General features: G+C 38.7%; 1 protein-coding gene across 4 annotated transcripts in view; it reads right to left on the minus strand.

Annotated features, from left to right (window-relative positions):
• Positions 1 to 17,603, minus strand: part of IKZF3 (IKAROS family zinc finger 3) — a 92,219-nt gene that overhangs the window by 21,525 nt on the left and 53,091 nt on the right. For all 4 annotated transcript variants that reach the window (XM_045044264.1, XM_045044263.1, XM_019817824.3 and 1 more), the window contains exons 4-6: positions 5,638 to 5,898; positions 4,554 to 4,721; positions 2,471 to 2,587 (exon numbers count right to left, since the gene is read on the minus strand). In XM_045044264.1, coding sequence (XP_044900199.1) covers positions 2,471 to 2,587; positions 4,554 to 4,721; positions 5,638 to 5,890 — 538 coding nt within the window. In that variant the 5' untranslated portion in view covers positions 5,891 to 5,898. The remainder of the gene's footprint in view (positions 1 to 2,470; positions 2,588 to 4,553; positions 4,722 to 5,637; positions 5,899 to 17,603) is intronic.

Genomic DNA, 17,603 nt, shown 5'->3' on the forward strand with positions numbered 1-17,603 from the left:
ACACTTTAATTTTTTAATGTTTATTTATATTTAAGAGAAAGAGAAAGAGAGAGAGTGAGTGTGTGTGTGTGTGTGTGTGCGCGCGCGCAGGGGGTAGGAGGGGCAGAGAGACGGAGACAGAATCCAAAGCAGGCTCCAGGCTCTGAGCTGTCAGCATAAAGCCTGATATGGGGCTTGAACTCACAAGCTGTGAGATCATGACCTGAGCTGAAGTCAGATGCTTACCTGACTGAGCCACCCAGGCGCCCCTGAATTGTACACTTTAAAAGGTGACTTTTATGGTAAGTGAATTATATTGCAATGAATTTTTGAAAATAAAAAATATATTTAACCATGGGAACATGAAAAGTTCTAGTGATTTTTAAGCAAGTCACTGAATTTTTGATGAGTTTCAATATCCTCATGTCTAAAATGAGATGGTAGGACTAGATGTTTTCTTTAACCTTCTAGCTTTAAATACAATAATTCTATTTGGAATACAATTGATGTTGATAACTTGGGAATGTCTCACAGTTAAGAGTACTGTCTGTTGCAAACATTTCTCTTTAGAAATAAGGAGGAAATCCAACTCCTTGATAAAACCAAAGATGCCATCAGGATAAAAAGCAGAAGCGTGCAAACCAACGGAATTCAGTTGGCCAGTTCCTAACACTGTAAAATAGGCTTTATCTAAAACAAAAGTTTCCTCTCACTCAAAATAGGTACAGCTAAGCTACTTATGATTTCCACTCCATTTCCCATTATTTCTGTCATACTTGTGTAATCTTTCTGCTTTAGAACCTTCAAACCACTCAACTGCACCTACTGCTGTCAAACAGCAAATCCCCTCAGGGTTTGATACTCTGAATATGCAACCGGTTCAAGTAATTGAATGAAAATGTCAGACAACCCAAGCTGCAGAACCAGGATGATGGTCAACTGGATGGGACAAAGGACAACTGCAGAGATGTGACACAAAGAAGTTTCATGCTATTTCAACTGAAGAATGAAAAGGAAATAAAACCATAATTGATATATGGAAAGGCATCTAGTATTTCAACCAATTGCTCCTAGGCATATAATTCAAAACACTAAATAAAATGTGAAACTCCCAAAGGCAAAGATAAGCATCACAGTAAATCATAGGAGTAGACAAATATATGATTTTGGGGCCTTGGACAAAGAAAATCCTTGTAGTTTTTACTGACTCTGCCCTAGCCACTCCTCAACCCACTCTACTCTCAATTGCTTTTTCAGTTAATGGCAACTGCATTCTTTTTTTTTTTTAATGTTTATTTATTTTTGAGAGAGAGAGAGAGGCAGAACATGAGTGGGGTAAGGGCAGGCTCCAGGCTCTGAGCTGTCAGCACAGAGCCTGACACAGGGCTTGAACCTATGAACTGCGAGACCATGACCTGAGCTGAAGTTGGACACTTAACCAGCTGAGCCACCCAGGTGCCCCATGCAACTGCATTCTTCATCACATCCCACATCAATCTGTTAGGAAATCCTGTTGGCTCCACCTTTAAAGTATATATAGAATTAGAACATTTCTCACCACCTCTACCACTACCAAGACACAATTTTCTCCTGCTTGAATTATTACGATGGCTTCCTAACTGGACTCTCAAACAATTCCCAATTTTGCTGCAAATACAATCTATTCTCAATAGCAAGTAGAGTGATTTTTTTTTAATGAGAAAAGTGTCACCTTTCATTTCAAAATGTTTTGAAGATCTTCAATTTCATTCAGAGTAAAAGTCAGCCTTTATAGTAGCCCACGAGGCTTGATAAGATCTGGTTTCCCCTTTCCTTTCTGGCCACATGTTCTATTACCCACTCTGCTCCAGAGACACAGGACTATTTATACTTTGTCAAACTCAAGCCCCAGGGCCTTTGCACTTGCTATTTCCTCCTTATCTGCAGGGCTTTCTCTTTGTCCCTTTAAGCCTGTTAAAATGTCAGCTCCCTGACTCAGGTTCTGCCCCCAGTAGCTGCTCCATTTTTCTTCTTCTTTTCTTTTCTTTTTTCTTCTTTCCCTTTCCTTTCCTTTCCTTTTCTTCCATCCTTTCTTTTTTAAAGTTTATTTATTTATTTTGGGAGAGGGAGTATGAGCAGAGGAGGGGCAGAGAGGGGGGGGGGGGGGAGAGAATCCCAAGCAGGCTCTGTGCTGTGGGGCTCATTCCCAAGAACCATGAGACCATGACCTGAGCTGAAGTCAAGAGTTGGATGCCTAGTCTACTGAGCCACCTAGGTACCTCCTTGCTTCATTTTTCTTCATAATACTTAACTATCTTCTAAGAAACTGTATATGTTACTTATTTGCTTTGCTTATGGTCTGCCTTTCTCCACTGAAATATAAACTGTGAGGGCAGATGTTTGTTTGTTTGTTTGTTTGTTTGTTTGTTTGTTTTACTTACTACTATATCCCACCACCTAGAAGAGCAGATGCTCACTACATGCAGATAGAACGAGTGTTGCATGAACTCACCAGTCTCACCCAGGTCCGTGCTCTGAAGAAATGTACGGCAGCGCTCCTTGTGCTCCTCAAGGGAACTTCTCTGCTTGTAGCTCCTTCCACAAAACTCACATTTATAGGGTTTCTCGACTATAAGGAGAGCACAAGGGGCACTCAGTGACCCTCACGGTTACAGAATAAATGATGTCTTGGGGTCCCGTGCAAACTATCCTTTAGGAATGAGACTACTGAGAGAAGCCAGGGTATTTGGATATTTTTGCATCTATACTACTTTTAAATTTAATAAACTAAAATCACGTTATGGTCACATTAGAGTTTTCTTCGGAAGGACAGCCTCCTTTCACAAATGAAAGGATTTGGATATAATGACTATCGCTGAGCATGGTGTTTTGGCTCCAGATCCAATCTTGTTTCTTTAGGAAAATATATAGGGCCTTTTTATTCTTCAAGGAGGTTTGTGTGGCTTGAAAATGAAACAGAAAGAGATTCCTTATTTTGTGACATCCATCTGGCTTGTAAGTAAAGAATGCTGGGAGTTAGCCATTCAGCCAGTTGATGGCCTTTTCAGAGCATTGACATATTTGGATAAGTTTAGCTTATCCTTGCCAAGTGGCTATAGTGAAATCTGGGCTAAATCAATAAAAACTGAGCTAACTGAAGATATGTTTGAATAATAGAAATGAGAATGAATTACAAAAATGACTTTATCTTAATTTCTGAGATAAAGCAAAATTTCCTCAACAATTCAAGCCACCTTTGTCCTCCCAACTCCTCCAAGTGCTTTATTGCTTAAAATATGTAAGTAATAATTTCAACTGTGCAGGGCTGGTTTTTCTGATTGGTGGATAAAGTGTACCCTAAGAATTTGTCAGAGTTTTAGGAACTGAGACTTTTATTTTTTAATCCTCTTGCTCTGTTTAAAACAGAGTCTTTGGGACATAAAGCACTAAACAATCCCTCTGGAATCCCAAATTAAAATGAACGCAGGTTTGCTAGGGCTAAAAATGTTTTAAGTGTTCTGCATAAATTGGGGTCCTCTAGAATCTATCTCAAAAATGACCACTGTATTTGGATCTTACTTGAAAAAAGCAATAGACAAGACTGTTCTAATTTTTTGGATTAAACTCATCTTTAATTCATTACTTTGAATGATGAGCTGTAAATGAAACCTTTCTTTTGCCACTTAATACCTCTCATGGTGGGTTTTGCTGGGGCTGATTTGTTTAATCCTTAGTCTCTGAATTGTGACCAGTTGTGGGTTTGGGGCTGGGTTTTAGTCAAAGCAGTACGTGGATTGACATAAAAACAAACCTTTTTTTTTTTTTTCAATTAAAAGTTTGCCAGATAACATCAAGAACATGAGGTCCCAAATTTGAAAATAAACTCAGTTTTAGTTTTCTAGGAGGGAAATTCTAAATGTTGAAAAAAAAATTTATTATCTTGCTTGGTTAAAATAAAATGTGAAAACATTAAGATAGAACATAGTTATTTGTTTTTTTTTTAATTCTGCTCATCTTCTAGAGATTAAAAATAAATAGGCTGATCAAGAAAAAAGTCAGGTTTAAGAAATTTACCCCATGTACACCTAAAACTAATACAATGTCACATTGTCAGTTATATCCCAATTAAAAATTTTTTAGCCCAGAATGGCCAAAAGAAACCATCTGACAATTAATTACACTCAGTTTGCAAACTGTACATCATTTGCTTGTCCAGACTTCTGAATGAAAAGTGTGTGCATGTGTTTCTCAGGAAAATAATCTCTTAATAAAGTTTACCATAAGAAAATACCAATGACTATAATTTTTTCACAAAATTTTAAAAGGCATTTTTATAGGGCAGGCTCTTCCTGTCTGACTGTGTTGTTCTCTAAGGGAACAAGGATGGTGAGGAGATGATCATCTCCATTGAGCCAGACGGAGAGCAATTAATGCCTTAATGGAAGTGTAATTAGCCCTAGAGGTCTCTGCTGTTGTAACCCTTCAGAACAGGAATGACGGATTAAAACCTCCATACTTAACTCTTTCTAGTTTCCTCAATGGGCACTAAGAAACACAAATTTACTAGATATGGAATGCTCATTGCTCTCACTTACCAGAATGTGTCCTAAGGTGACCTGTGAGTGCGTCTCTTCTCTGGCATGCGTAGTTGCAGAGGTGACACTTAAAAGGTTTTTCCCCTGTGTGCAGTTTAATGTGGCGGAGGAGGTTACCTTTCTGAGTAAAAGATGCCCCACACTGATTACACTGGAATGGGCGTTCACCTTTAAAAAGGACAAAAAGGAGACTTCTGATCACCCAGCAAGTGGCAAAGCATATGCACAGATTAGACGCCTATGGCAAAAGCTCATCTTTTAGACAATATCTGTTCATATCATATTGGGATCAGCTGGGAACTATATTTCAAGGCAAGCATACAACTTACTTCTAGAATTTTCTCTGTAGAAGAGAAAAAGCATTCATCTAGTAAGGCTATTTTAGGTATCATCTTGTCTTGGATCAGAGTGGGGGGGGGTGGGGAGGGGGAGAAAGACAGCTCTAGAAGTGCTTTCTAGATGTAAATTTGTAACATTACTTAGCATTCTGTTTGAATATAATCTCAATCTGAAAAAAAGAATCACATACTCAAACTCTAATAAGGTATTGAGGGCCATAAATACCTCTTTTTTAAAATTTCATATCAAATGTCAGATGGAATCTATTGGGCTCAATGGGACTGTTGTGTTTGTATGCAGTTCTATAGACTGGCTGTTTATTTGTCTGAAGATAAAAATTTTAAACTGATAATAAAAACTATATCCTTTCATCTATCAAATTTGAACCTGATATAATAAGGAGGTCTGCTTTTCAAAAAGTTATGCAAAAATGTATGAAAGATGCTTAAGAAGCATATCACAAAATTCAACTCCTACTTATTAGCTGAAGAAAAATATTTGGCTGACCTAGAACACTGTGCTTACTATAGTGTTTTTATTCATGGCATATGCAATGTTTGCCAAATGCATAGTAAAGCAGGAATGAAAATCACTGGGTAAATGAAAATGCAGAGAGGGGGAGGTACATCAGTATTATAGCAAAAATCAATGGAAGTAATCAAAAGTCCCAAATTCCACCATTTCATTTCTCACATGGCTGCATTAGGACAGTTTTCAGAAGAATGGATGAAGGAAACTTATTTACCAGTATGGCTCCGCTTATGAACCATTAAGACATTGAAGCTAATGCAGGAGAGTCCACACACATCGCAGTTCATCTTGCCACTGGTTGGCCTGCTACTATCATACGAGACAACATGTCTTTCCAACTTAATGTTTTCATATTCATTATATTCTCTTGAAAAGCTGTATGGAATTTCAGGCTCTTCTGCATTTCCCATGGGCTCTGGCTTTAAAATATTCTCATCCCTTTCACTGTATTCATCTTTCACTTTCATTGAATCATCTGCAGGCAGGAAAATGCAAGGAATGAACAATGATTGTATTTGGAGCTATCAAAGCAGCTCAAAGAGAGAGACCCACAACTGACAATCAAATACCAAATGAAGTTAACATAATATTGTACATCTACAAAATAAGAAAGCACCATTAGGATGATCACTCATTATCTGAATTCAGAACCACAGTCAGGGGGAAACACACACACACACACACACACACACACACACACACACACGTGACAATGACTTCCACCATCCAGAAAATGAGACAGAATACATTTAGCTGTCACTGCTCAAAGCGGCCATGAAAAAAACATTTTGAGCAACTCTTCTCCAGAACCGGGGGAGAAAAAAGGTTCTCAGATTTAGTACCTTTTTTGGTGGCCGCAGTTAAAAGGTAAGGTGATGGAGCTCTTTGGTTTCAAAAAGAAAATACTGTTTCAGTCCTTCAAATGCATTCAATTTAAGCCACTAAGAGTGAGAGTTGAATAGTTGTTATGGTTTTTCTGATTTTAAGCCATGCTTTGCCTCTTCCCCTTCCATGTATATGCACTGCTAAAAAGAGTCTTATCTCTCTGTTTCTCTTGGAACTGATAAAGAAACAACATTGAATATAGAGGAAGCTGGCAGTACTAGTGAAATACTGTTGAGAAAGATAAAAGGAGAAGTAATTCTTTAACATAATCTTCTAAGGAGTCACTTTCATTGACACAGGTAAATAGAGCTCAACCTAAACAAGGGGAAAGGCACCTGTACCCATGTTAGGGAGGATGAAACTCAAGATCCTGGAACTGTATAGAACTGGAGAGGAGAGGAGGGACTGGCCCAAAAGAATTTGCTAACCAGGCAGTCTCTTAAAAAGAGTTGCCACACTCTTGAGTTGAAGAGCATAAGAAGTGAAGAAGGCAAATATATGTAGTGACACTGATAACACCTAAATATTTGCCTGATATTAATCTTAATAAACATTTGCAAGGGACTTTTCATATATAAGATAAACTGCTTACTTTTCCCAACATTTGTTCTTAGAAATTGGAAGTTATGCTTCCTCATGAGGAATTATAAGTCAATGGAATTTTAGGGCTGGAAGGGAATTTAGGGATCATCTAATCCAACCCCCTTTTGTCCTTCAGATAAGGAAATCTGACACCAGACATATTTTCAGTGATTTGTCCAAGGTTACACAGCCACTTAATAGCAGAGGTGTGATTAGAATGCTGAACGTGGATTTGACCTCACACACGAGATGTAGAAAGTCTAAGTGGCTTCTTACTAACATATTCCACTCTCTCATCAATGGTGAAGACATTAAAAACCAAAACACTCTGAAGAAAAGATATTTTAAAAAAACTGCATCCCTTCCAAAAAAACACCAGTGAGTGCAGAGCTCCTGTTGCCACACAGGAGGAAGTACAACTGCAGCTGTGCCTGGCTTGCTACCTTCAACTCGAGTTTCAATTTTCACTTCTATCAAGGTTACCTTTTATCTATATTAACTGTGTTTGCTTAATAGAGCAAGACAGGGCCTAACCACCAACCGAGGAGCCATTGCTGCAACACTGTTCCTCTGCTTCTCACCACAGTTCATGGTTCATAGCCTTTCACTCTTTGGTTAGAAGAGATGCAAGGCTATAGGATCAGTCCAACATTTTTCAAGTTTGTCCATTCTGTACATCTGGGTCATACATGAATCCATATCCATTTCCACATGGAAAGAGGTTCATTCCCTTCTTTCTCTGGATAGGTCTCACCTGCTTTCAGATGGAATTGGTTTGCTCAAGTGGTTTTGCTTTTTTAAAAAAAATTTTTTTAAGAGAAGGATGCACCTGAGGCTTGTACCCTCCTCCCTTCCTCCATCACTCCAGCTGTGGGTGATATCCCACCAAAGCTTGAGTGCTCTTCAGTTTGCATGTAGGCGTTTAAAAGAACCTCAACGGAAAACTTCAGCTACTGAAAACCAAAAACAGCAGATAGGGGCCCGCAGAAAAAGATCCTTTTCATTTTGGTTATAAAATGTTAATATGAGCAAACGAGCCATTCCATGGTCAGTGACAGTTAAAAACTAGGAAGATAAATGTGTTGGGTCTTTCTGAAAATGGCAGGACAAAAGAGAGTTGCTACTTCCCTCAGGACTTTGGCTTTAATGGGCTTGATCTAGAACTCAATACCACACCAACCTGGCCCAAGAGAAAATCTTGGCTTTGGTCCCTTAGGATTTAGCTGTAGAACAAGGAAGATGGTATTTGAGACCCAGAGCCCTAAGGGAAAGCATAACAGACTCATGGACAGAGTATTAGGGAAGTCCGTTGGACTTAATGGACCAAGAGTTCCTGGTACAGTTGTTGGTTTGCCTTGGAACTCGTACTTTTCTTTTCTTTTCTTTTCTTTTCTTTTCTTTTCTTTTCTTTTCTTTTCTCTTTCTTTCTTTCGAGAGAGAGAGAGAACAAGCTGGGTAGGGGCAAAGAGACAGGATGAGAGAGAGAATCCTAAGCAGGTTCCACACTGTCAGTGCAGAGCCCGACACAGGGCTCAGTCTCATGAACCTGAGCCAAAATCAAGAGTCAGATGCTCAACCACTTTGAGACACCCGGGCAGCCCAGGAGAGTTACTACTTTTAGATGAAAGACCTGAATGGCCTCTCTGCATGGTTACTGGGATCAACAATTCATCATGATTTACCATGTAAAGATACACAGAATTGAACATTAGAAAACATTAGTATTTAAGATATGAATGGGATTTCTGAGGCATTATTGGGTTTAGAACCCAGCCTCCAAATACAGTCCACCAAAACGACTGGCACAGACACTTGTCTGCTCTAATGAAGAGATTCATTCCATCTCTTGGGAGGAAGATTTATTGCAGAAGAAAGGGGAGCATTCTGCTACTTAGTATCCTTTGAAAATATTAAAATCATGTCTAAAGTCAAACTTGTCTAAAATCAATCATGTTTAAAATCATCTTTGAACCCAAGCTTGCTTCTAATTTATGACTTTGTTATATTTCCAAATGGCATCTTCCTTCTTCCAGTTTCCAAGTCTTAAAAATGGAATCCTTTTCCTTTCAGTCTCCACATCAATTCAGTCTGCAAGACCTATAGATTCTATGTCCTCAGGCTCTCTGGATGCTAATTCCTCTTTTCCATTCGCAGTGCAATTTAGTTTAGCCTCTCATCCTCTTTCAATACTCCTTTTTAGACAAATTTACTACAAAGTATGCTATGCTTTCTGCCTGTATATTCTCAAAATTGATGTAAAATTGCCTCTAACTGGGTTTCCACTTCCATAATTCACTGAATCTACTCCCCTGAAGATCATCAATAATGTCCTGATTCCTAAATCCACTGGCCTTTTGTGTGCCATTCTCCCCAGCTTTTCTGTAGCCCTTGACACTATTGACCACCATTCATTCTTCTATATTATTTGTTCAGTGAAACCGTAACTTCTTTCCTTACCTTTCTGCTGTGTTTTTTTTTCTAGCTCTTTTCCCTCCCTCTGCCTCATAAATACCGCCCATAATGTTGTTTTTTCTTCCCTCTACATCCCCTCCCCTGTGGCAATTTCATCTACTATTCAGGCTTCAACTAGTATTTTCTGTGATTAACTCCCAAATATATATATCTCTCCAGGTGTAATCTTTCTCCCCCCTTTCAGTCCTCTAATCTATAAGGCCTCCTAAGAATCTTTCCAGTTACTTGGGCTAGACTCCTTACAGACATCTTTCCTTCCTCTTGTTTGTACCCCACATTTAATCATCCCTTGGTTCTATTTTTGTATCCTCTCTCCAGTTCTGTTTCTCCTCCCCACTATTGTGCATTCCTAGTATCCTGAATCTCAGGAACTTAATGCTCTCCACTTTGTTCTCCTTGCCTCCTTTCTCTCTTCTTTCCAGTTCATCCTATACACTACCACCACACTATTCTTCCTCAACTATAGCTCTGGTCATATCATGGCCACGTGAAAATTCTTCAATACTATACTGCCAACAAAATAAAGTCCAAACTCAGAAAGAATTTAAAGGGGCTTTCAGTATCTGCCTCCACCCCGTCTTTGTAATGTTGATTTTGAATTCTCAGATATCTTTAACCAAACTAAACAACTTCTAAGTATTCTTGCTTTTATTATTTCCACTGCTTACATACAAGATCTTTCCCTAATGTTGTCATGGGTGGGTCCAAATCCTACAGATCCTTTAAAGTCAAAACTAGTATGCCATCTCCCCCCTGACACACACACACACACACACACACACACACACACACACACACACACACACTGATCCTCACCCCACTCCCAGCTGCAAAATAATCTGTTCCTTCTTTCTCTGAATTATTTATAAATTTACTTCATCTCCCATGTGGTTATGTAAGCTATCTGAGGTCAGAAGTTACACAGGTTTGTTTTTTTTAACTCAGTATCCCCTGTGACACTGCTTAACTTGTATCTGTTGATACAAGACTGTGAGGTTTTAACATAGAAATTTTGGGGGTCTACTAATTTGATGTGGAGACTGGAAATATGCATTAAAAATATGCTCCATAGGTAAATCTTTTTTTTTAAAGTTAATTTATTTTTTATTTTGAGAGAGAGAGAGTGCATGTGCAGCCCAACATGGGGTTCCATCTCATGAACAGGTCAGATCATGACCTAAGCCAAAATCAAAAGTCTGATGCCCAACCAACTGAGCCACCCAGGTGCCCCAGTAAATATCATCATCATCATTATTATTATGATTATTATTTGAGAGAGAGAGAGAGAGAGAGAGAGAGCACCCACAAGATGGGGAGAGGGGCAGAGGGAAAGAGAGAGAATCTGAAGCAGGCTCCACACTCATCTTGGAGCCTGATGCAGGGTTTGATCCCATAACCCTGGGATCATGACCTGAGCTGAAATTGAGTCTAACGCTTAACCGACTGAATCATCCAGGTGCCCCTAGATCTTTGGGTAGTAGATCTTGTATACAATGGAGTTTGAGAACTGCCACTCTCTAGTTTGACACAGTATTCTGCATAAAGTACATACATAATAAATACTTAGTACATGAATATACCACTGCATTAGCCTCCTAAATGGCCCACAATATATGTGACCTCTATTTTATACTATATCTTATTTCCAGATTAATCAACCTGTAGCACTAAAAATCTTTTCCAAAAACTTTCTATGATTTCATTCTACTTCTAGAACAAAGTCTAAACTCCTTAGCAAGACCATCAAGGGCCTATCCAGAACCTGCCCTGAGCCTTCCCAATCATCTCATTTCTCACTAGTCCTCTTGAATCAACACTTTTTCTAGACTAGAGCCTTGCTACTCAAAATGAAGTCCTTGGATCAGCAGTTCCAGCATCCCCAGGGAGCTTATTAGAAATGCAGACTCTCAGGTCTCACCCCAGACTTACTGGATCAAAATTTGCATTTTAACAAAACCCTCAAGGATTCCTATGCACATTAAAGTTTGAGAAGTATAGCAGCAATCTAATTGCAGTTTTCCAAGCCTCTTCTCTAGTCTTTTCTATACCTAACATGCCCTTCTCTGACATCAACGTTCGATTCAAACTTCCAGATGCTATTTAAATGCCATTTCTTCCATGCAGTCTTCCTTGATACTCTAAAGTAGAAAAAAATTCTCTTGTTTCTGTGCTTTCTCATATACCTACCTCACTCTCCCTTATATTTAACATATCACTAAGCCTGTACAGATTCACCTTAATATAGGTGATATGTTCATAAAGTGTTGCATGTAAAACCAATAATATTGTTCCACTGATTTAAATTATACATCCAGAGATGTTTCTCTTCATTTTTCTATGATTTTCAGTTGTCAGTAACTGGCAACATGTGAACTGTTAGTGAAAGCAGAAAATCTTTAAAAAAATTTTTTTAATGTTTATTTATTTTTGAGAGAGAGAGAGAGAGAGAGAGAGAGAGAGAGAGAGAGAGAGTGAGGAGGGGCAGAGAGAGAGGGAGACACAGAATTCAAAGCAGGGTCCAGGCTCTAAGCTGTCAGCACAGAACCCAATGCGGGTTCTGAATCTATGAACTGTGAGATCATGACCTGAGCCAAAGTTGGATGCTTAACCAACTGAGCCACCCAGGGGCCCCTAAAAGTAGAAAAGATTAAAGATCTGGCAAGAAATACTTAAATACAGTGAAGAACTGTCCAACAATATCCGGAAGGTTTTGTAAAGTAAATAAACCTTTTGTAATGTGAATAATTTCATATCTTACTTTTGTAAATTCCAGTTTCCTATCATATGTATCAGGTTTCTTAGGCACACAACTTAAATTGCCACTTAAAATACTATCAAGGGGCGCCTGGGTGGCTCAGTCGGTTGAGCGCCTGAATTTGGCTCAGGTCATGATCTCACAGCTCTGTGGGTTCGAGCCCCACATCAGGCTCTGTGCTGACGGCTCAGGGCCTGGAGCCTGCTTCAGATTCTGTGTCTCCTTCTCTCTGCCCCTAACCCACTTGCATTCTGTCTCTGTCTCTCTCAAAAATAAATAAACATTTTAAAAAATTAAAAAAAATAAAATACTATCAAGAATCTTCACAGGCACTAGCAATATTTTATTTCTTAATTCAGGTGGTGGGTCCATGGATTCTTGTTTTGTAGTTATTCTTTCAACTATACATGTAATTATATTTGCCTTTCTGTGTGTATGATATATTTCGTAGTAAAAAATGTTAAAGGCTTCCTGAGTAAATTTTTTATAAGTGAACTTGTGGAGAAGAGAACATACCAAACCACAAATTGCTGATAAAGGTAATTGCTTAACATTCCCAGAGGGGGGAAAAATATGTCTAAATTGAATCTAACCCATAGAAAATTAGATTAAACTGAACTTCTTCCTAAAGGAGCTACTCTGGGGTACAATTGCTCCCATCTTTGTCTATGTTATGGAGGCCTCTTAGGAAGATGACATACACTAACACACACACACACACACACACACACACACACACACACACCCCAGAGAGAATTTTGTAGGCTGAAGAGAACAAAGGCTTGGCTCACTGGGGCTGATGCACATGGTTTCATTTCCTGGGGTGATGGTTATCACATGAAAGGCTTGCACTCCAGAGTAGACATTTTTGGTTTCACCTGAGACACTGCAAAAACAATGGGTCTTGGAAAGGATCCAACATCTAAATCCTTCAGGGGCAATAGCACTCTCAGCCAACTGTGCCTCAGTTTGTTTTTACAGGCACATAAAATGCTCAGTTGGAGAGAAGAACCTATCAAAGATGGCAAATGGAACAGGCAACTTGGATGTCTTAGATAGCACGTTAGTAGGAATTTCCCAGTGCAGAAAGGGGGTTCTGAGTTTCCACTCTGAATTATGGATCTCAGAATCCAACTCAAAGAAGGACAAAGCTTGGAGTAATAGCCTTAAGTTTGCCAGAGATATTGTGAGAAGGGGCAAAACAAGATAGAGGCTCTTGAACAGGGAAGACACAAAAGGGTGATGTTGTTTAAGTGTTTTACAAGGATTAGGGGTCATAACCATGAAATCCTCAGCACATGCAAAAGTCAACTGGATAACAAAGAAGCTTAATCATCTTAATGTGGCATTTTAATGATGCCACTGATTTGCTATGCCAATTCAGAGATAATGAGGCCCTAATGCTACAGATGTTCAGCCAGGCTAAAAGAAAGGGGGGGTGGGCTTTTCTAGCATGCCATTTTCTAACTATCCAATTAAACAAATTGTGAAAGCATCTAAATAGTTTACCAGGTTTTGACAGCTGTTAATAGGATTTAGAAGCTTGAAGCACTAAAGAGCAAAACGGGAGATATATGTATTGTAGGTATTTAGCCTACAGAATTTGTTGCTACCATCCAATACAACAGAAATAGATCGACTAAAACAGTTTTCCTTATAAAATTAATATCTCTACTCCTTTCCTACAATGGTCTCTTTGTATCAGAAACAAGAACACTGAAATCATGGGTCATTTTCATTTTCTAATTTACATTTTTATTTGTAAAGTGAGGAGGGAGGAAAACCAATGCTATTTTGCCAACTAAAGAATACTAAGTTCTAGTATTTGCTAACCAGTAAAATTATAAAGCTTCAATGAAAGCAAAAGTTTTGGTCATTGATTTATAGGATCTATTATGTTTTCCTTTTTTTCTTCTTTTAAAATTTAAAATGGTAGACATCTATTAATTTTTAAAACACCTATTTTAAAATTAGGAAAAAACTGGAAAAGGTGAACCAGATGGCTAAGAGATGAAATATATCTTAATAGCAGCAAAATAAGAGATAAGCAGTTTGGCTAATCTTTGGTTTGGTTAAAGTTTTCATTAAAACATATTCTTATCAGACTTAAATCTGCTCTTAAAAAAATCTCAACTGTAGGGGCACCTGGATGGCTCAGTCAGTTAAACGTCTGACTCGATTTCAGCTCAGGTCATGATCGAGCCCCGAGTCAGGCTCTGTGCTGAGTGTGAAGCCTACTTGGAATTCTCTCTCTGTCCCTCCCCTGCTCGTTCTGTCTCTCTCTCTCTCTCTCTCTCTCTCTCTCTCTCTCTCTCTTTCTCTTCCTCTCCCTCTCTCTCTCAAAAATAAATTAATGAACATTTAAAAAATCTAAACTGGTAATTGCTAAATCATGTCGCTTCATATTCAAAAACTTTAGCATGAAAACATGAAGAAGGTTTCTGTTGCAAAGGAACCATTCTCCACTTAACTAATGATGTTAATCTTTGTCTTATTATCTGACTATCAAATAGCTCATTCATTGCCATAATAATAAAACTAATTTTGTTTAATAATTTCAGTGTGATGCTTTGCTTCCCTATCAGAACAAGAGGAGATTTATTACTTTTAACAGGAATATACTACATATCAGTGGTAGGTGAGGTTCCAGCTGCTCAGAGGGCTAAATTTACTCTTCAGATGTCTTCATCTACAGTTGTGAGGATTGAAGAACATGGTGCGTGAAAGTTCCTTCTAAACTATAAAGCAGTATACAAATATAGTGGCTTTTTCATTTCTCTCTATTATAACTATGAACTTTTCTATTGATCATTTAACCTATGTATTATTTTATATTTCTATTTCTGAGAAGTAACTACTATCCATTGAAAAATAAAGAATGAAAATATATCTAAAAAGGTTGAGGTTTGGAGCACTTGGGTGGCTCAGTCAGTTGAGCAGCCAACTTTTGATTTCAGCTCAGGTCATGATCTCATAGTTTGGGAGCCTGCTTGGGATTTTCTCTCCCTCACTCTCTGCCTCTTCCCCTCTCATGTGCTTGCTTTCTCTCTCTCACTCTCTCTCTCTCTCAAAATAAATAAATAAGTTTAAAAAATATATTTAAAAAATAAAGAGGTTGAGGTTTAAGATGTTGCCCAATCAGAGATTGTTTACCTAGTAGACATTTCATTAATAAATACAGAAGAAAATCTTCCTTTTCATTTATAATTCCTTTGTATAGAATATTCACTCTCTTTTTTGAGTGCAGTTAAAACATTTAAAGCATATTAAAATAGAATACTTAGAAAAATTAAAAAATTATCATCCAAATACAGTTAAATTGGCTAAAAATACCCTGACTGACACAACACTAAACTGAGGATCACAGGTAAAGAAAGGAATGAAAATGCCTCCACATTCACTACAGAAGTTCCTGGTATGCATAGTATGTGTTGTGTTACATGACAGTTAACATGTTTATTTCCCATATAGATTAGGAGTATCTTCAAGGCAGGGGTCAGGTTTTAATATTTAATAATATTTGTGTCCCCAGAAGCTTTCAGAGGGCTCACTTACTCTAGGTATTGAATGAATAAATGAATGGATGAATGAACTCTTTGGGCAGCCTGAGCCAATTTAAGAGGAAGGGGGGCACCTGGGTGGCTCAGTCTGTTAAGCGTCCATCTCTTGATTTTGCCTCAGGTCATGATCTCCAGGTTCATGAGTTTGAGCTCCCCATCAGGTTCTGTGCAAGGACCACACAGGCCGGCTTGGGATTCTCCCTCTCTCTCTGCCCCTCCCCTGTTTGTACTCTCTCTGTCTCTCTCAAAATAAATAAACTTAAACAAGATGACGAAGAAGAAGGCGGCCAGGAAGGGAAGAAGGAATAAGCCATTTTGCTGTACCACTCCCTAATTTGTCTACAACACTCTGAAGCTGAGACGTGGTAAGCAGAATTTCTCCTCACGATACATTAGAAAAACACCCAAGCCCCACAGTGATAGATAACCAGTTCTCCAGTTGACTTCTTTGCTCATGGTGGTCAGCCTTTTGTCTCCCCTATTCCCTCACTTTGGAACAGGATGTCATCCTTTGGAATAGCATGACCAGTCCCTGCTTTTTTTTTTTTTAAGTTTATTTATTTATTTTGAGAGGGAGAGAGAAAGTGAATGTGGCAGTAGGGGAGGGGCAGAGAGAGAGGGAGAGAGATTGAATCCCAAGCAGGCTCTGTACTGTCAGCATGGAACGCTATGCGGGGTTCAAACTCATGAACTGAGAGATCATGACCTGAGCTGAAATCAAGAAATACTTAACTCACTGAGTCACCCAGGCACTAACCCACCCCCCCCCCCCCCAGTCCCTGCTTCTTAAACCTCTTCCCTGAGCTCTATTCCTGCCTGATTCTATTCTACCTCACTTATTTGTTTCTTCCGTCTACTCCTTTTTCTTGGTCTCCTAGGTGTCAATGGTCTCCTGGGGCCTGTTTCTTTAACCTTTTGTTTTTTCACTTTACATATTCTCTTAATCCAACCTTCTGTTGTGGATGACCCCATCTCTATTTCTAGCCTAGTTCTCCCTGCTCAGCCCAACAGGTACTTCCAATTACTTCTTAGATTTCTTCTACTTGTTCCACACTCAACAAGTTGCAACCTAGCTCATTACTTCTCTCTTTTTGACTTGCCTTCCAAATCTGCTCCCGCTATACTAGTCCCTGTTTTCCCCTTTACCTAGTGGCTGCTTATTGTCAATGTCTGTATATTATTCCACTCACAAACTTCACATGTAGCACTGTGCCAGGAACACAGTTTAGCTTAGTTACTGCTTACCAAATGAACAGAAGAAAGGAAGGAAAGAAGGCAAGAAGGAAGGAAGGGGTGAACAATTATTCTGTTCTTTGCTTCAAGTACAAACCTAAGGTTGGAGACGTTTTTTAAAAATTGCGCAGATTGTAATTTTGCCTAAGGTTAGCATGTTAGGCCACAGCAGAGGAAAACAACAAATTGTATTTCTAACTTATGGTATACCAACCAGACCCAAAGGATTTAAAGCATTCTTGAAAGAGAAGAAAATGAATATATGGATTAAGAATTAGAGGGTTCTTGCTCTTTTTAACATTCTATTGATTAAAACAAAATACGTATAAAATAAAATTTACTATCTGCTACTTATTATTTGGACTTTTCTCCCTCTCTGCTTCCTCCATTCTCTCTGGTTTTCAAATGATGGAATTAGAGCACTAAGATACAAGGAAAAACTCAGCACTGACTTGTCCTAGGTGAATGTACAATGCTAAAAGCACATAAGGGAATAAGCTATCTTGTCACTGGAACATGCTTGTCCCTGGGGGTAAAGTATAACAACTGCTTAACAGCTGCCCAGTAACAAACTTCAAGACTGCAAGCAAAGATCCATTGTTGCTCTACCAGAAACAGTGGAGGGTATAATGTCTGGCAGAATAAAACCAGGATGGAATCTAGCTGTAAACTGGAGTACAAGTCTTTTTCTAC

This window comes from Felis catus, chromosome E1, assembly GCF_018350175.1.
Source record: "Felis catus isolate Fca126 chromosome E1, F.catus_Fca126_mat1.0, whole genome shotgun sequence".
Taxonomy (NCBI): domain Eukaryota; kingdom Metazoa; phylum Chordata; class Mammalia; order Carnivora; family Felidae; genus Felis; species Felis catus.